This window comes from Lissotriton vulgaris, chromosome 5 (genome assembly GCF_964263255.1).
Source record: "Lissotriton vulgaris chromosome 5, aLisVul1.2, whole genome shotgun sequence".
NCBI lineage: Eukaryota > Metazoa > Chordata > Amphibia > Caudata > Salamandridae > Lissotriton > Lissotriton vulgaris.
This window is the reverse complement of record NC_141693.1, coordinates 418160773-418181819: the sequence shown is the minus strand read 5'-3', so window position 1 is coordinate 418181819 and position 21047 is coordinate 418160773. Positions and strand designations below refer to the sequence as shown.

Sequence of the window (21047 nt, the reverse complement as noted above, 5' to 3'; positions counted from 1 at the left end):
TATCTTTTCTTTCCCATGTTTGAAGTAGAATGATTTGTGGTGAAATTTAATACGTTTGTTGTACCAAATAGAGGAGGCAAGGAAGGATTGTTGAGACTCAGATCCTTGGTTAAAAAGATTACGTAGCCGATAGGGAGAGTATTTAAGAATAGGGTGTTTTGATATGAAGGTCCAATTAGACATTGAAATAACATTCCTAAAGGAAAATTAATTTAACAAAGAACATTCAAAAGCAATCCATTTAGGTATAGGAGCATCATAATAATCTTTAGAAATAGCAAAACATTGACGAATTAAAAAGGCAGTATGATACAACTTGAAATGAGGAAACCTTACACCCCCTTCAGTTTTTGGTCTAATTAGCTTCGATATGGCAATACAAGCACGCCTATTATTCCAAAGGAACTTAATACATATGTCATTAATTTGGGAAAAATAATAATTAGGGATTTTAAAGGGTAGCATAGAAAGTAAAAAGAGGACATGAAGGGCAATCCTCATTTTGAAAGCATCTAATCTTCGCCGCCAAGATAAAAAAAGCGGAGACCAGGAAGATAATAACTTTTGGATTCTGGATTTAGGACAGTAAAATTATAAGCAAGTGTATCAGGAATATTAGATGAAAACCAGATTCCTAAATATTTAATCCTTGGGTACACCAAGTAAAATTTGTATTATGAAACAAATATTGAAAAACAAGAGGCATTTAGTGGTAGGATTTCAGTTTTGCAAACAATTTATTTATAACCAGAAACCTTGGAGAAGTAAGGTAACATCATCTGCATAAGCAGATAATTTTATTTCTCAGGATTTGACCTTAACTCCAGTTATATCAGTGTTTCATCTGATTCGTTCCAGGAAGGGTTCCAAGCATAGGAGAAAAAGTAACGGGGATAAAGGGCAACTCTTGTCTAGTTCCTCTATAGAGCTTAAAAAAGGGGGACAATGACCATTAACAAATGCACAGGCACGTGGGTTGGTATATAGCAATTTGATTTGAGATATAAAAATAGGACCAAAACCAAACAAATGAAGGGTAGAAAACATAAAATTCCAATTTATACGATCAAATTCTTTCTCAGCATCAAGTGACAGAGCTGCTAATGGAGAGGGATGTTTTTTCCCCATGGTAAGAATATTAGAAAACATTCTGGAACTATCAGATGCAAGTATACCCTTAATAAACCCCGATTGATCAGATTTAATAAGAAGGGGGGGTAATATCATTCAGACTGGAAGCTAAAATTTTTGCAAAAACCTTACAATCATAGTTAATTAGTGAAATGGGTCGGTCATTTTTACATAGGGTAGGATCTTTATCGGGTTTAGGGGTTTAGGAATAATAATCATAAGGGCTTCCAAAAAAGATCCACTGGCCTGAGACTTGGACAAAAATGAGTTGCAAAGCTCAAGTAATTTAGGAGTAAAAAACACAAGAAAAGTTCAATAGTGAATCCTTCAGGGCCAGGAGCTTTGGCCTTTTTTGGGGGTTTGAGGTCCTCAGTAATTTCTGAAAGGGAGATGTCTTTTTCTAAGGAAGAATGAGTTTTGGGAATGGAAGAAGGGGAATCTTTGAAAAAAGTATGCCAGTGGGGTGTGTATACTCAGTATATAGGCCCTCGTAATCGGACTGAAAGGCATTCGTGATGTTGGGATCTGAGTGCAGCATCCTATTACTATGTTCACAATGAATGGGACCAATAGTTTTCCTCTCTGATTTGATTTTTAAATAGTTGGCTAGCAATTTACAAGCTTTATTTTTGCCGCCATGATTTTTAGACTTGATTTTAAGGAGGATATTACAAGCATCCGTTGTGAAAATTTTGTTCAAAGTAGATTTAGCTTTAATCAATTCATGTGAAAATGAAGAGGATTTAGTGGGATAGTAAGTGTGTTCTTAATTTTTAATATGTTTAAGGGTAGAGAGGTATTGAGTATTCAATGTTTTTTTCTTTTTAGTCATCTAAACAATTGTAAAAGCTCTAAAAGAAGATTTACAAGTAACCGAATTGTTAGGAATAGAGGTATAATTAGGTTGAATAATGTGACAAAATGTATTAATAAATATGGTCGCTTCAGCAATAAAGGTTTGGTCTAATAATAAAGAATGATTGAAGTGCCATTGACCCTGTTTGGGGTTATTGAAGGACATATCCAAGGAAGATTGGACAGGATCATAGTCAGAAATAAAAAGAGAACCAATCTCAGATGATTGAATAGAGGGAAGTAGGGCTTTACAAACCAAAATATAATCAATATGAGACATAGTATGATGTACATTTGAAAAAAAGGTGAATTCACATAAATCAGGATTGCACGTTTTCCACACATCAAAGAATGGACAAGAGGAAATGACAGCCTGAAATGCTCTGTGAGAATTATCAGGTTTGAATTTGCACTTGGATTTTCTATAAGTAAAGGGATCTAACAATTCATTAAAATCTCCAGCGACAATTATAAAATTGGAAATTGAGGAAAGTTTCACTTTAATACTATGCCAAAATTACGGGTCAGCCTTAAACGGGTCCATAAATATTTTAAAAAGTTATTTGTTTTTGAAATATAATTGCATCAACCAGAACCCATTGTCCATTCGTATCACATTCATTGGATAAATTCTGAGTATTCAGAGATTTATGGACCAAAATACCTACACCACATTTAAGATTAACAGCAGCAGAAAAAACAGCTTGATTAACCCATTGTCGTTTAAGTTTGAGAGATACAATATCATTAAAGTGCGTTTCCTGGACAAAAAGCCACATGGGAATTAGGTTTTGCTAGATGGGAAAGTACCTTTTGGCGTTTTACAAGGTGACAGAGACCACGGACATTCCACGAGACAACATTAAACATGTTGCGGTTTGAGGAAGGAAGTTTGGAGGTATGTTAAAAGGGCTGTAGAAACAAAAAAGGAGACAAAAAGACACCAATTAACGACCACTACCACAGAAAATAAAGTAAGAATATTAACATGGCTAAAAGAATGATTTCGAAACACACTCATGTAAGAACAAGAAAGAAGGAAAGAGAAAGTAAAGAAAAAAAGGCCAATATAAGATAGGAGGAGAGAGAGGGCAGGAAATAGGAAAGAGAGAAAGAGTAGACAGATCAAGGAAACAGATCCAGATCTGAAGTGAAACAGGTATGAGAGGAACATGTTAACACCGAGAACAAGACAGCGACAAGAGAAAACTAAGAGAAAAATAATAAATAGCCTCTTGAAAAAATGGAGATACAATGAATAATGAAAGAGAAAGTTGAATAACAAGTACTAAGGAACAAGAATAATTAGTGAACAATATATAAAAGAAAAGAAGTAAAGGAACCTTAGAAGAGAAAAGAAAAATTTTAATAGAGATAAAAATAGAACTATATTATATGATAAACATTAATAAACTGAAAAATAATTTAATTGTTAATCTCCATGTTATGAAAAGAAATGCTACTTAGAAAGAGCTTTAGTTTAGCTGGATCATCAAAAGAACGTGATTTTCCTTCATGTGTAATCTAGCAAAGACAAGGATCAAGAATTCCATAGTGAATGTTCAAGGGTCTCATCAGTGGGCAAAGAGCAAGGAATTCTTTGCGACAGGCATTCATTGCTTTCAAAACATTCTGTGAAATAGAAAGATGATGGCCAGACCAGATAAGACGACATTTCATTTTAACAGCCTTCAGGACACGCATAAGATCAGTAAATTACAAAAAGAGCATTATAATGCCACGTGGCTCATTTGAGTTAGGTTGAAGACGACCCAACCGATGTGCACACTGTATGTTGAGAGGCAGTCATGATTGGAGATCTAAGAGATCTAGGAGAAACTTCTTCAGGAAGGATAACATATCAGAGCCCTCAATGTTCTCTGGAAGACCATAAAGGTGAAGATTATTCCTTCAATATCGATTTTCAAGGTCTTCTGTGTGGACATAGGTATTTTTGCAGAAATATCCTGAATATCTCCAACATATTGTTCTAGTTCCAACACCTTCCTCTCCATGACAATCTAGTGGTCTTCTATTTGTTGTAGCTTCTCATTAGTAGCAGTCAGAAATGGTTGGAGAACACGCACTTCATCCAAAATAGAGTCCAAAACAGGATTCTGGGAGGATAAAATGTGAGAAGGCGGGTCATTTTTCGCTCTTTTTGGTTTCATGCCTGAAGATAATGACTTAGAAGATGCGTGTGAGTCACTAGCCATAGTGCTGTGATGAGTAGGACGAGCAGGTAATAGAAAAGAACGGATCTGGACCATAAAACATAAAAGAAAGATTTACGTACAATGTCCGTCAAAGTGTAGGTAGACTTAAGAGCCTTGAAGTTATTAGTAAAATAGAGGTGAAGTACTTTAAACTGCAAGAAACGTAGACCAATTCACCAACAGGACTAGAATGATAGTGTATCACAGTTAACACATATCAATGGAATAAAGTCTAGTCAGGGCTAAAAAAAGCGCAACAGGAAGAATAAATGTAGAGATATTCTGATATACAAACCACATCCTAAAATGTCTGATGGTAATGATGACAACATCAGGAGAAGTCACTGCTGCAGTTTTAAAAAACAGAAATATGCTCTTAAAAATGAGAAGTGAGAGAGGAAACAGATGGCTAGAGCCTTGAAAAGGCAAAAAAAGCATCACATTTTATAGCTTTAGTGTTAAAAATACGACAGCAGGCACCAATTCTTAACGGAAGCGATGCTGCTCAAAATGGCTCCCGCTTGCATTTTACTGAGGAGAAATCATCGCTGCAGCTCCTGGGTTAATAAAGGTACCTAAGAGGTGCTGAAGTGGCAAGTAGACTCACCGCCGCATTCAAATAAAGGAAGCCGCAACTGGGGACTTAGAAGACTGCTCAGGAAAGGCAGAGCATGTCAAGAGGCTCACAAAAGGTCTGCCATGTGACTTCAGCGCTTAAGCCACGACCCCAGTTTGGGTATTTTTGGCATAAAAAAGCCTTTGTTCAGCATCAATTAAAAGGTATGCAACACTACATATGTGGATGTGTGTCATGGTGCTACCATGGCTGCATCGTGATGAATTCATAACGCAGTCGCCATTTGTTTTTAAATTTACTGTTCAAAGATGGCAGACACCCTTTCTGGAGCAATACAATTGAAAACATACAAAAGGTTCACAAAAACGCTCGTCGGCTAAAACAAATCCCAGCAGCAAATTACAATCGCCTATGTCTCCTATAAAATAAAGACAAAAAGAAAGAAATGGGAGACGGAGGGTTGGTGAACAACAGAGTAGCACAGAGGAGCCTGGGGGATGTGAGGTAATATAAAAAGAAGTCCAGGAGGAAGCAAAGGACAAGTTGGGAGTGTGAGAGTAATACAGAGAGTGTGGGGTAAGTGTGGAGTGGGAAGCAGCACACAGTAGTAAGGGAGAGAGAGCAAGAAACACCAGGCCTCTCATGGAGTGCTGAAAGCCAAAGAAGACAATAGTTTCATTCATGAAAGCAGTAAAAAGATACATGTCATCCAAACAAAAGGATGGTAAAGAAAATTGATAAATACTAGAAGAGGAAATGAAGCCATTGAATAAGAAGCAATACAATGAGATAGATTTGAAAGAAAGCCAACCAATGCTAAGCAGTTTGCTTACACAAAACCCACTGCTAGTATTGTTATTGTACACATATCTTTCAAAAATAGACTGCTGAAAATGTATGTAGCTGAGACCTTACAATGAGTAACCAAATCATTTCATTGAGTGGGCAAATGGGAAAACATACATATTGATTAATAGGGGAGATAGAATAGACACCTATGGTACTCCACAATTTAGTGGACGAGGCTTTCACTAAGAAGTGCCCATTCTAACTTGTTGAATCCTGTAATTTCCATGCAAGAGGCATGGTTGGACACCAAGATGGCTCATAAGAGGAAAGGGGATGATATGGTCTGTGGTGTCACTCCATGCAGAAAGGATCAAGGATTATGAAGTCTGCTGCTCATCTACTGTTTGTCTCAGTTCATCTATGGAAAGCACCAATGCAGTCTCAGTACTGTTACCTGGCCGAAATCCTGCTGGCATACGGCACATAAGATGATGTGTTTGAACAAAATCCTGAAGTTGATTTTATCCAGTGTTATTTAGCCATAGAGCAGTGGTAAAACAGGATAGTAGTTCGATAACTTATCCGGTTTTAAGAAAGGTTTGTTTAGAAGAGGGTCTACAGTGGCAGATTTGAGAGATGGAGGAACCATTCTTGATGCTAGTGAAGCATTAATTACAGTGTGTATTTCTAGTCAGAAGTGTTTTTCATTGGTTGAACTGCTGAAAGACACTTTGAACTACTAACTCCATGAAAATGTGTACCATGTCTTATCTTTTATCCTTGCACATGTATAAATGCCTCTCTAGCTTTAAACCTACGAAGAAAATAGAATTCAACAGCTCTATGATTATAGTCAGGCACGGTCGGTACAGGTAAGAGTGCTGGGGCGGTGGGGCAGGGCAGAGGCGAGCGGAGGTGGGGGAAGTTGACAGATGGCAGGTAGGTAAAATAAAATTTACAAAAATAAAACCACTTAGCTTGTTCTCTCCGCATCACTGTGGCGAGCGCCAGGTAAGTGGTTTTGTTTATTTTATTTTTTTATTTTACCTAGCGTGTTGTCTGTCGACTTCGTCCCGCCCTGCCCTGCCCCACCACTTTACCTGTTTCGGCCACACCTTTTTACAGTGTTCCCAATAAGAGACTTGCAGTTATTAACAAAACAATATCTACATGGAGTCAATTACATATTGCCTATTAAGAAAGATGACAACTGGAGAACAACATTTTGGAAATGCTTTGGTAACTGGGAGATGTAGCTTATTTGCAAGAGCGGGGCATTGTAAATCTGGGTACCAAGATTCCAATCCTGCCTTTGGTGCTTGACTCAACATCATGTGATTCTGGGCAGATCCCTTAATGTTCCTGTGCCCAAATGTGTGAAATCGTATTAGTGTAATCCCACCTTGATGTTCACAATCTTGTAGTGATCATTCAATCCTATGTAATGTAACGCACTCCATTGCATCGTAGGTAGGTTTGTGTTATACAAATACCACTACATTGAGGCACAGTAGTTCTCTAAACATTTTTAGCATTCCATTGCTTATTTCTTTCATGATATTTCAACTGAGTATATTATTATTATTCAAGAGGATATTTTAACTCTTTTGTCAACGATTGAGGTACATAACCTACATGTCTAACAAGTACTTTACTGAATATGTCAAAATCAGTAGTTAATTCTGAGATTTGTGAATCTGAAAACTAGATTCATAGATTTATTAGTTTTTGAGTTAACCTCTACTGGTTCATTTTTGAGTCCCTGCAAGTAATTGGCTTTTGCAACAATTATCAGCCAATTTTAAGAAAACTTAGGGGCCCATTAGGATGGAGGGTGGATTGCCCCCGCCAGGCTGGCGGTAGCCACCGCTGGCCTGGCGGGGGCAATCCGCCCGCCATCCTCACTGAACTGACCCCCTGCCACATTAGGATGGCTGGGGGTCCGCGGCAGACGGAAAGACCGTCCGCTGCTTTTCCACCCCGGACGCCTTGCGACCGGGGCGGAAAAGGTGTAATATGGTGGCGGTGTCTATTTGACACCGCCAGCCATATTAGTATGGGACCAATCTGATGCCTTTCCGTGGCGGCATTAAGGCAGGCAGTCTTCACTTCGGGGGCCCCCTGCGGGCCCCCGGAGTGAAGGCGAGGTGGGGGGTGCACATGGGAGGTACCTGTGGTACCCCCCAGCATTTACATAAACAAAGCGGCAGACACCGCGCGGTGCCTGCTGCTTTGTGTATACAAATGCATACATGCATTTTTAGCATTGTGGCGGGCGGTGCTGAGAGCACCGCCCGCCACAATGTTAAAAATGCAGGATGCGCCCGCCACTGTGGTGGGCGCATCCTAATACCCCCACGGGACCCCCGCCCTTATGGCGGTGGTCCTAATCCCCGGGAGGATGGCGGACGGGCAAAGTCCGCCCGCCATCCTAATGAGGGCCTTAATGTTTTTCATTCTTGTATAGACATTTTATCAAGCATTAGTTTGTTTATGCAGAGATAGGGAAACCAGAATTTCCAAAAAGAGTTCGATTTTTTTAGTGGTTTAGGAATTTAATGGAACCTCTGTAAGTAACTGTGTTCTTTGCTGGCTTTATTAAAAGTTAGTTTCTGAGACGTATGCTTCTGATAGAGACTTTTCTCTTTTTTGTGTTGCAAATCCTGGATAGTGCTCATCAGCAGTGCATAATTTATAACACAATAAGTTCTGTGGACCAAAGTTTTTCTCACAAGTGGTGTAATCGAAGGTTGGGTGCCCAATACCAAGCGGAAGTCTTGATTCCACCTGGAGTCTTTAATTCTTCACCATAGTCTCCCTCCCCTTCATCTCACTCTTGCAGGTTCCTGCTTCCTTCTTCTGTCATGGCTTTTCTCTATTTCCTTTCCTCCTTCTTTCCTCTTTGTGTGTCTTTCACTCTCTGGCTCTGGGAGAAAGTCTGATGAAGAAAAATAAGTGCTGGCCTCCATAATTAAGAGCTGTTGGCCATTCCTCCAACCATCAGTTCAAATTAAGCACTGCTCATCAGAAGAAACAAGTTACTTTTCATCTCACAATGTTCAGAAATTAAGTGAAATATTGATTTATTGAGAGTAAACGTCTTGCTCTGATTTCTGATAATTTGTGATAGAGGCATTTGTCTAAGTATGTTTATATCCGTTTGAGATCAGAACTGAACATTAAGACATACAACGTTTACATCAATAAACGTAGGAATAACCATTATGCGCCTAGAACGTATTTATTTTCTAGTAGGTGTTTTAATCACTTACTTACCTGTAATAAATCACTGTCACAGTTGTATTATCCCAATGTTCTCCTTAGGTAACACAAGTTCGGTGCTAAGTAACATCTTGCATGTCCTAAGAAGATTATAACATTTGCATTGTCCTTTTCAGTTAGAGCTGAAGAGGCTTTATCTTCATTGTCTTTTTTACCACAAGCTCTGCAGAAGAAATCATAATGGTATTTTAAATCAGAGGCCTTTTTTGTACTAACCAAGGGTCCGCAATTGAAGTTTTAACTATGGCATGGAGATGTTTTCTTTTCACATTAGGACTTGTGCAGTGCTTCTTTTTGTCACCTGGATGTGGAGATGTAAAGTTTTATGTTGAGACCTGTCTCATGTGTACTATAATTAAGGTTTGTCACATATATCAGCTTTTTCCCCTGGCTCCTGAATCATGGCATGCAATTGCTTCCTACTTCCAATTTCTGAGTGGTATTCTGGGGCAATAGTAATTGCTGACTACATTATTTTTTAATGTCTCATTTTTGACATACAGAAAAGATTCCTGCAGCCCATGAAACTTCACATTTTTATCTCCAGTTTTTCTGTTTTCACTGTTTATATCATAAATATATATCAGACCAGAGCTCCGCAATTCTGACGCTGTTTCCTCTTTATTAGATATATTGTATGCTTTGACTTCTCGGTGTCACCCTTGACCAACTGTAGAAATGGAAGATTGACACCGCCGGCTATTGGTGTACTATTTTAACTGTTTTTTCAAATATAAATTGGAAAATACTATTTGAAAGTGCTTGTATGTTAAGGAAAACTGTGTTATTTCCCTCAGTGGATTTCAAAATATGAAAATTGAATTAGGGTATTCCATGTTATGTTGCCCTTCATGCAGAGCAGATGGCTGTGATGGACACGGGTACACCAAAAGTGTGTACCTACATCCTTAGTGAAATATGGCTACCCATACCACTCCTATCTATGGGCAGACTAAACACTACTTTAAGACAGAAATACAAACTTTCCTACCAATCACACTGTGAGATGGTTTGTCAAGATGAGAGATGGGTGATGGTCTGCCAACTGTTCTATGTAAAATCCAGTCTGTCCCCTACAACTAAACTCTTTAATTTCCATCTGTCTTTACAGGGTGGATGTGTCCTCCACAAAGACATGGTGAATGTAACAGAAGTTTAGGGCCCGCACTAGGTTCACTGTGTCAACATGACACCCTTGATGTAGCTTTCCTCTGTGAACGATGTAGCCATCTGAGAGGGGTTTGGGAATCAGTAAAGACATCCTGTCAGGCCTGAGCTTTGCTGGAGAACAAAGTACAAATAGGTTTTGCAGGTTTGGCCTCTAGCTCAGAACAGAGGTAACTTATCCATACATGGGTTGCTAGGGCTTTCGCTTCCCAATAAATACCTGCGATGGCATATGTTGTCTTCTCTTTTGTACTCTGTTCTGAGTGGTATGATAACAGGAGCTACCTCACCTAGAACATCTTGTTGAGTCCTTCTGAATGAATTCCTTTGAAAATTACCTGCTTGCTCCCATCACTGTTTGCTGGAAATACCCATGCAAAAGTTTTCAGCACTGCCTGTCTGTAGTAATAAATTGTGAACCTGGAGAATCCTTTTAACTGACCATGTCTTCCTACATAACTGGTAAAGAACTGATACTAAAACACCAAATATTTACATTTGCCTAGACTTGCAGCAATCTCCACAGCACCAGCTCAGAGGGATGTCTGTGCAGAAAAAGGACTTGTAGCTTGCTGGACAAGCCTCCCAGCCTAGTACACTAGTTCTTAAAATGAGATATGCACGTCCCTGGAGAGTTAAAGAGAAAAGATCTCTGACACCAAAGACAAGTTGAATCCTCAGCCATCAAGATCTGCATGGAGGAAACATGGGGCACTTAGTCTGATGTAACACCACTAGAGCTTAAGTTTGCAGCCAACTGACAGTGTCTGAACCTGAAGTCTGCTTCACAAGAAAGCCAAAGACTTAAAAGAGACATTCCACAACTGTGTGGTGTGTCTATATTGCCCTGCATCTCCGAAAAATTGTGCCACAATAGTGCAAATTCTTAAGTTGGACAGGAGTGATTTTTATTTGGATCTGGTCTTGACATAGAATTGCATTGACAGAGACTGGTTAGTATTATAACAGAATTGTTGGCATCATTTCCTAACCCCTATGGGTCTTGTGATATCAGCACTAAAGGTGCAGCAGGATCCTAACGCCTGCTCCACAGATGCTAGTTGGAACTGGTGAGTGTTCCAGGTCCCATGGTTACATAATTACCTTACCACCTCAGCATTTCATCCCTGGCTAATCCCTCAGATGCAACACCATTAGGCAGCCTCTGTTAGATGCTAACGCCAGTCCACGCAACAGTAGACCCCTTGCTTCAGCAATGGCAATGGAGAACCAGCTAGAGCAGTAAGGGGTCCAGCACACCGGTTCATTGACAGTAAGATCCACAATGGCCCCATTAAATTAATTCTGAAAGACAGACTATGGGCTTTGTCCACTTAGCTATCCACAAACCATGGTTTTATGTACGTTTAGAATTCTATTTCACAGTTTGGTGGTAGGCTGTAATGTGTTTAAGAAATGTTTGGGCTTTGAGTTGTTTTGTCAGCTTTCCAGCAGCCTAGGCTCGCCATTCTGTTTTCCTGCCTTGCATCCAGGACTACTGAGAAATATGGACAAGAGGCGGACAAATCATTATATAGGTATTGTGATTGTAACAGTTAAATACATTGTCCATAACAAACATCTAAGGTTGTCTGGTGATTGCTGAAGACGACTTTGATGTGTCCTTATTTAAACCTTGTTCTGCAGAAACATGTCCTACTCCAAATCCTGCACTGTTAATGCTATACAGGAATATGAAGTACATGCAATTTAGGATGCAAAATTGTTAGAATGTTATTGCAGTAATTAGTAGATTGGACTTAGAGTAACTGAATAGCATTCAGCCCTGAGGAGCAGTCATGGGCCCCGGCTTCCAATCTTCATGCTCCTCATTGGTTGAGAGAATTTTACAGTCTCTATCCAGATAAACCAGGAACCTAGCCATCAACACATCAGCCCTTGGGGACACTGTTAGGGTGTGGTGTGGAACGTGGTTACATCTATGTACCAGTCCCCCATTTTTCACTACTTTAAATCTTGCAAACTTGTATGTTGTCCAGAGCAAAAGAGGATGAAGAGGTGCATAGCGTGTAGGTATTGCCTGGTCACAACCAGGAGTGGTCTGTGCAGGTAAGAGCGGTGGGTCTGGGTTGGGGGGAATTCGACAGATGATCACAAGGGAGAATTAAATGAAGAATTAATTTTCACTCGTCGTCTGTTGAAATCCCCCCACCTGGCCGCACTGCTCACCGCTCTTTCCTACACGGGCTGCTCCTGGACACAAACCTTGTGTCTCTCAGCGACCTGCTATGCAAAACACCCTAGTGAAGTCAAGAACATGCATGTTCTGGGGACCCACATGACTCTCAAGAGACTTGCAGATGGTCCTAGACATCTTGAACTTTTATGGCCTGATTCACAAAGGGCTTCCTCTCTCGCAGTTGGGGAGTAGAACTCTGCACATAGGAAGATACGACAGGACTATCTGCCCATGGTTGTCATCCATTTAGACATAATGGAACCCTCCCTCTATGATTGTTTTAAGACAGAGGGGATAATATATTAATGTACATCTTTATATTACTAAGTACACAGTCACCACTTCAAATCGTTCTCTTTGAATGACGTATAGCTTGAACCAAGTTAATAAAAATCAATGATGGGAAAATCAAGTTTTTAGCTAGATTGGGATTATGGTTTGCACTGGGGTTAGATTTAGGGTAAAGCAGAGTGTTGTTATTAAGGTCAGGATTAGTCCTATAACATATTTGTAAACCAAATGTAGATGTGAACCAAATGATTTGAACATGTGACTTTTTCAATCCAAAAGTGCATTTTGAACTATCTGAATGTAACCATTTGATTTCTACGATGTCATTAATTCTAAAATAATTTGAACTAATTACATACAAGTGTTTTCAATAATAATATGAATGCTATCCTCAATACTTTTATCTGTTTGTAAGGATCTAAGACATTTTTTTAAAGAGTAATATACACCAGGCAACGAATGGCTAATTGTCGTTGGTTAGTTGAGGGCTCTGCATTAATTGAATTATTGTTGTGTGATGTTTGTTCCTGTAGTCAAGGGCGTCATCTCCACTCAGTCTCATCCAATTCTTGGCTCATGCTATTGTTAATCTTACTTTTCGACACAGTCTATGTGTGCATAGTACTTTAATCTAAGATATCCATTTTGATCGAATGCCAAATAATTTTGTGGCTCCCACATAGAAAGTAGACAGACACCTGAGTAAGTGCCTATATAGTACGTCATGACTGCAGTAGTAAATAGCATCTGCTAATGTGCAATTATTAGAAATTACATTTATCACTGCGCTTGTGAGATGTTAATCAGGAAAAATCACGGATTTAAATCTAACTGTTATGTGTACCTTTGTTTTGAGGACTGACGTGAATCTGCAGGACTTGCAAAACAGAATAGGTTAACTTCTGCTGGAAAATCGTCTAGTATAGCAGATGAGATATCCAGCTTTTAATGTAAAACTTGTCCAATTTAATTTTCTGTAGTGTTTACTGTGTTACCAGGATTAATAGTCTTACACTTTCTTTCTGAAGATTGTTCTGCATACCATCCAAGCTACAGTGAACCCTGATTACTCTGTGGATCTCTTTGAGTATGTTATGTAATATCAACTAATGTCCATTATTAAAATACATTATCCCACTGATTCCTTAACATACCTCTGTCCAGCTAGAATTATGAGGCAGCTGTGTCCATTTCTAATAAATTAACTTCTTACACCGTTAATTCACTTTTTGCACAAAGGTGCTATTTCTGTAGCGTGAAGTCAGCAGCAGGTAAAATGCGGTTGAAAAGGCGTTCTATGAGTTTGGAGTTTAAGCAATTTCTGTTCAATCATTCTACTGCTGTATTTCGGAAAGCTCATGGAAAAATCCCAGAGTCAGCTACAAAATTTGTGTGATGAGCTTCATGACCCTTTCTAAAGCAGATTTCCTGCGAGGCTGTCACATTGAGACCAAAGTGCTGTCTGTTCTACGTGGGTATTATAGGGTTGTTGATGCTGTGGTATTGGAGCGTTGATTCTGTTACATCTGTCTGTCACTTTCGACACCTTCAACCATAACATATTGATCAAGACTTTGGTCAAAGCCAATTTTAGGGTGTAGTTTTAAAAGGGTTTAAATCCTGTGTGGCTGAGTATGAACAAGCATCTCTTTCACCTTTCACTTCAGAAGCCGGAGAACTAAGCAGCAGTGTCCATAAAGAGTAAATTCTTATCCCCTTTCCGATTCAATCTGTATCCGTAGGAATTGCCCTAAGTACTACCATCATGCTGGGGACAGACTTCACATGCACAACACGGAGCTCATATTTGGCTTATCACATCACTCACTTACTGAGGCTCTGACCAAGTGCCTGGCCATCATCTGATAATTGATGCTATCCAATTTCAAAAATTCATATCCTGCTTACCACCCAAGTTCTTTCTTGCGGTGCAGTGGCCTGAAGTTTCCCCTGCTTTGATCAGTTGACAACTCTCAAGCACAACTCCCTTTCATTGAAACACGGCTGCATTTATTGGTGGTCAGTGCCCTGATTTATCTCGATCTGTCTGGCATCCCCAGTATAGATACGCCACCACCTGTAGTTGGTGCAGAATGTTGTTGCTCGGCTGATCACTGGGATCTCTAGATATGGTCTAATTTCTCCAATGCGCAGGTCCATCCACTGACTTTGTTTTTCAGTAGTGCCTGTTTCAAACAAATGATAATTATGCGTAAGATCAAAGAGTGCTGAATATCTGGCTTCCAATTTCGTTTGGTACACCTCTAGTTGGTTGCTATCTTCTCCAAACCGGCAGGTAAACTAAAGAGCACTATAGCATCTCCCAGGGACATCGAAATCTAATCTGTTGAATTTTAGAAAGTTGTTGAAAATGTAGCATTTTAAGCAATGACATCCCCTATTGAGGTTTGTGCTATCGTCAACTAACTTGGCTTTTGCTATTGTTTTAGCGTCTATTCGTGTTTTACAATTTGTGTTAATCTCAGTGACAAGAAGCTCAAATGTACCACAAAATGAATTCAGAATAACATAAATAGGTCCTGTTAAATTAATGTGGCGAAGGCAATAATTTTAAAGACTGAGAGTGAAAGCGAGAGGAGGGAAAAAAGAAGAGAGGAAAAAAGAAACATATAGGATGTGTGTACTGTAAATGAGCAATAAGAAAGAGAAAAATAAGGGAGAAAGTGAGGCACATAGGGAGCAAATGAAAGAGGTGGAAAGTAGAACATGTTTCTGTTGGCAGAGACACCGCTGTTGTCTCTGCCAACAGAAACCTTTGGCCAATAACCCAACAGACATTGGCCCATCAGTCAATGGTCATCAGGCTTCAATGACATTGGAAGCCCATCCTCAATAGGACGGTCAGTCCTATTTAGCATGGGCGTTCCATTGTAATTTTTTTCCTGTGCAGCACTTCCAGGGAAAGCATGGCGGTCCTCAACAGGAAATCGAACAAATGGTACTCACACGTTGGGAGAAAAGCACCAGCATGTGGGGTCGAAGCTAGGAGAAATTTTCTCAGGAAGGGACATTTATTTTTGTTTTTAAAATCTGACTCCCTCTTTGGCAATTTATTTTTTAAAAGCGGAATGAAATATTCGTGCAGGCAAATCGTAAATGCCTCCAAAGTAACCATTGCGATGGTGGGCCCACTGACAGCACAGAGATCTCTGGCCCTCTACATGTGACAGGCTGTAGGTTTCCATTGCAGTGATTACATCCATTCTGAAACCTGGCAGAACATCTAAATAAGCACCAGAGGGTGAAGCTGGAGTCAGAGCATGCCGGTTTGCATTGCATATGCGGTTAAGCTGGCCCGCAACAAACCTCTGCAAGCAAGTACAAAACAAAACTTACTTAAACTGGAAAAGCTCTGGATTGTAAATTGACTATGTTCACAAGCTGAGGACATTTTTGGCCTTCATTTAGAGCCATTTAGTGGTTCTCACATTTACCACTAATTTACTGCAATTATAAATGGAGTTGTTAACCCAAGCCTTTAGATTGTGGTAATGTTCATATTTTTCAGTGCAAATTGTGTTATTACCCATTTTAATAACTCCACATAACTGTAAACAAGAATAGCATAATATAACTGTTGTAATCTGACAATCTCATATTGGACTTGTTTTCTGGAAGCTCTAAGCTCAAAGTGTTTGTTTTATGCCTTTGTTAATGCTGTGAAAGATTCAAAGCCTTGTGGGTCGCAAATTCATGTTGTCTTTTAAATGTTTTGCCAGCTGGCTGAAGCTCTCATTGCGAGTGTGATGGTATATGATGTGAAGATACCGAGGAACCAGAACAGCGGGTGTTCCTCCGCCTGCAGCCCCAAAACTCATCAAATAAAACAATAATGAGACAGGCTTACTATCGTTTTATTTTTCAGCACAAACAAATCTTGGGGGGCGGGGCATATGATGACAGGCTATGAGACTGCAGGTGGAGTGGTGTGCAGCACTATTGTCAGTGTGCATGTGAGTTTGGCTGGCTGTCTCAGGCCGGCCAAAAACACATGCGCACTGAGCTATCTCCAACCCATGCTTCATGGCCAAGTTAGAGACAGCCAAGCACAGGCTTCTCTGGGAGTGAAAATTCACAGCACGCAGGCCAATCCTGACGCTGCTTTCAAACATGGGAGAGCATCAGGATTGGCCACAGAGGAACCTGTGCAGAGCAGCAGCAGAAGAGCACCGAGTTGGTGATGCGGCGGGAAGCAGACTAGTTGTTTTATTTTGATAATTTATTTTGTTTCACCTACTCTGCACCGCTCCTCTGCTGTGATACCTCCAACCACTGCATCAGAATTTCTGATTCTGGCTGGTATCCATGAACCAGTTTCCAGCAGTTACATCTTTTCTCACAAGATGGGGAATAATTACATGAACCCGGTAATAGTGGACTTTGTTCTGTGCAGTTTTTACCAGTTCTAGTGAGAAACCCGATTAGATATTCTACTTGCTCCGAGGTGGTGGAAAGTGTCAGTAGGAGGGCCAGTCAAAGTTCAGGACTGGGTGGGTTGACAGTGGGTCATGGCAGGCTTGAACCTGTCTGGGAGGAGCATTGCCTTCTCCCCTTGTGCTTCAGCTGGGGCTGACCGAGGCATACATGCTAACCCTTCCGATTCAGGCCGGAGACTACCAATGCCAAGGCTAGTCTTCTGCCACCCAATTCCTGCATGAAAAACCCGATTCTTCGGTGGGCTTCTGCCTGCTATAGCGCTTTCTTCCGTGCTCCTGACAGGTAAGAAAAAAGATGTATTTTTGCTTTTCTGAAACCTGACCTTGCAGCAGCACACTTGCAAGTCCCATACATAACAACAGATCTGATAAAGACCTCGCAATTAATAGAAGTCAATGTGAGAAATCCATTCTCTCGATTATTTTTTTTAAATCTCATGTTTTCCTCTTCTAAAATGTTGGCATGTATGCAGAAGCTACCTGCAGCATGTAACAGTGTCTGGTGTCTCCAGGCTTGAAATGATATATTCCAGAGAGCTTGCCCACCTGATAATTCCGGGTCCAGAAACACTTAGAAATCCTTATGGTGGGACTTGAACCAGAGTTATCACTCCAATTAAAATTCCGTCATTAGTTAAGAGGCCACATATGGAAAGATGCTGAAGATTTTTTTTTAAACCTGTTATTGTACTTACACAGCTGCAGGAACTTTCTCAGTGGAGCAAAGGGACAAAACCTGCAGCTAATTACCTTTTGCGTTACATGAAGACACGTGAATTTTTGCTAGGCATGGGGTGATTAAGTGATTTGCCCATAATTACAGAATGTTCAGCGTCATTGCCGAGACTCAAACCCAGTTCCCCAGATTCGAGGTCGACCGGCCTAGCGGTTAGGCCAACTCCTCTCCCCTAGAAATGGGCAAAGTGTAATTACACTACCCTCTGGCACTTTCAGGGAACTTCATACTACTTTGCGAAATGTGAAATTTCCCAAATACTCTCCACTACAGGGCATAATTACAATGTCACTCATCCCTTAATTTTCACGCCTCAGCTTTGTCCTGTCATGTCTTCCACTTGATGGACAATCAGACAACCTTCAGCCTTCTCAAGATACCTTCCAAATAGTTCCACTGTTACTCAGGATTGTGCCCACTCCAATGTCTTTTTTTGCACATTCAGTAGCAATTCATCAACAGCCATACAGCTGCTGGGGGTTGCATAACTTGTCAGCATGGAGGAGTCTCCTTCATTTACGGAAGTAACCAGAAAAATTGGTCCACCAACTAAGAACATCCATGCACCACCACTTACATAATCGAGAAAGAGTGGTCAGTTTGATAAGGCATTCCATTTCAGGGACGGTGAGGTTTCCTGTTTTGGGAACAGTATTCCTGAAATTTAATTTATGCTACCATACAAGAAACTTGTTTGAATTATTTGACTCTATTTCTTTTGGTTGGTGCCTCACTTTGATATAGTGTACTTGTTGGCGGTTGTGTGTATAACCTTTACACAGGTTTTATGCTTGTATTTCTCAATCGTGCTCCTTGAATGTAGTGAGCTCTCAGTAATAGACCCTGCTTGTGTTTCCCTCTCACAGGTTTGGGAGATGAGCTGCGTGACCTTGGCTGATGTTCTACAAACACGTGGAGGACCTTTGCTAGAAGAAGAGATTTGGGCCTTGTTACTCTTGGTGTCAGAGCGTATTTTGGAAGACTTGAACAGGGGTGAGTGAGAGCTAGGATTTGTGCATGAAACCTCTCAGAATAGCCTGTGAAAACGGGTTATTCTGCAATTTCTGCTCCTATCCAAACCTCCAGGAGAAAGTCAGTGAATTCTCTGTTGTGATAAAAAAGTTCTGAACTTAATTCCACTTGACAATGATAGAAGAGCCTTCAGCAATATCTGAATTTGTTAGCAGGCATTTAAAAAAAACAGCACAAGAAAGTGCTATTAAGCTTTGGTGTATGTTCATCTTTAGTAGAAATGTTTGATACAATGACCCTGGCACCTCAGAATGAAAATGCTTTCAGCATCATAGGAGCTTTATTGTTTCACACTTCTCCTATTGGCAGAGGACGAAGCGAATAGGAACTATCAGAAAATGATTTCTCGACTTTCATTATTACTGTTAAATAATTGCAATTCCTTAGAACATGAAGCTAAGAAGTCGACAAGATGGTTACTGAAGCCTCCAAGAGATCCCTCTTCTAAAATTAAGTAGTTTTAGGTATTTGGGTGCTTGTGCCTTGATCTTGGCTTGACAGCCCTTGATGAATGCCTGCAGGTGGACTAAGTCGTGCAAGTACCTATTTTTTGCACTTCAAATACCAAAAAATGGCTTCTGCGACATCCCTTTACAAGAAAACACATTACATTGATTTGTATTGGACAAGTATACAGTAATCAATTTTCATGATCTACAATTAAATATGGCAAACACAAGGAGATGATAGACGGATCGCTAAAACTTTTCAGACACTCACCCCAAATACAGATCTGGGTTAAATCTATCATCGTTCTTTAGCTCACTTCGCCACCTCAGTTCAGACCCAGCTATATGCAAACCAGTCTGACCCTGTGCCTCATGGGAACAGTCCAGCCCGAACTTCCAAGCCAAGACTTCCCTGATCCATAAACAAGCATCCTCGGACCGGTTTCGGGGTAACACCCCTCATCAGCCAGGCTAGCTTGAATCCAGTGGCAAAGTGAGCAAGGGACCCACGTCTGGGCATACCTGCCTTCTTAGGGTGAACAGAGAAAACACAAGGAGATGATGGACGTGGCACTGAAAGTTTTCAGACACTCACCCCCCAGTCACAGATCTGGGTTGAAATCATCATCGTTCTTTAGCTCACTTCGCCACCTCAGTTCAGACTCAGTTATATGCAAATCAGTCTGACCCTGTGCCTCACGGGAACAGTCCAGCCCAACTGTCAAGCCAGGTCTTCCCTGAATGGAAATAAGCATCCTAGGACCAGTTTTGGGGCAACACCCCTCTTTAGCCAGGTTAGCTTGAATCCAGTGGCAAAGTGAGCAAGGGACCCATGTTGGCATAGCATGCCAACGTAAGGTGAACAAAGCAAACAAAAGGAGTGGATGTACAGCACACTGACACGTTTCAGTCACTCACCCCTAGTCACTGCATTCCGTCCATCATCTGTGTGTCTTTTGCTTTCTTGCCCTAAGTTCGCCAGGTATGCCCAGACGTGTATCCCAAGCTCACTGTGCCACTGGATTCAAGCTAGCCTGGCTGATGAGGGGTGATGCCCCGAAACCAGTCTCAGGATGCTTGTTTCTGGTCCAGGGAGGACCTTGCTAGGCGGTTTGGTCTGGACTATTCCCATGAGGCGCAGAGTCAAGACTGATTTGCATATGGCGGGGTCTAAACTGGGGTGGCATGGTGAGCAAAAGAACAATGGACTTAACCCAGATCTATTGACTGGAGGAGAATGTTTGATTTGCTCTGCATGCCATCCAACATCTATGTGTCTTTTGCTTTTTCACTCTAAGTGCACAGGGTATGCCCAGACGTGGGTCCCGGGCTCACTGTGATACTGGATTCAAGGTAGCCTGGCTGATGAGGGTGATACCCCGAAACCAGTCCCATGATGCTAGGTTCCAGTCCAGGGAGGACATGGCTTGGCAGTTCGGTCTGGACTGATTCCATGAGGCACAGGGTCAAGACTGATTTGCATACTGCTGGGTCTAACCTGGGGTGGCATGGTGAGCAAAAGAACAATGGACTTAACCCAGATCTATTGACTGGGGGAGAATGTTTGATTTGCTCTGCATTCCGTCCATCATCTGTGTGTCTTCTACAATAAAACATGGCCATAATATCTCCTGCCTGCACATGCAAACCTTATTTCACATGATTTTGTCTTGGCAATTAGTACATATGTCAAAAGCGTGGGAAGTAATCAGATGCTGTGTCTCTACATGAAATTCCCTCGTAAAAGATCACACTGACATTGCCGCCAAAATAATGCCTTAAATTATACCATTTTACTTCACAGCATGATTGGATTAAACATCCTTCACTCCTGTGCTTTAAATGAGCAAAACGTTCTTATCTCC

At 40.8% G+C, this 21047-nt stretch overlaps 1 protein-coding gene across 1 annotated transcript in view; it reads left to right on the top strand.

Annotated features, from left to right (window-relative positions):
* FRMPD2 (FERM and PDZ domain containing 2) overlaps window positions 1-21047 on the top strand; it is a 603077-nt gene that overhangs the window by 120490 nt on the left and 461540 nt on the right. The window contains exon 2 of the mRNA XM_086921788.1: window positions 18568-18694. Coding sequence (XP_086777914.1) covers window positions 18577-18694 — 118 coding nt within the window. The 5' untranslated portion in view covers window positions 18568-18576. The remainder of the gene's footprint in view (window positions 1-18567; window positions 18695-21047) is intronic.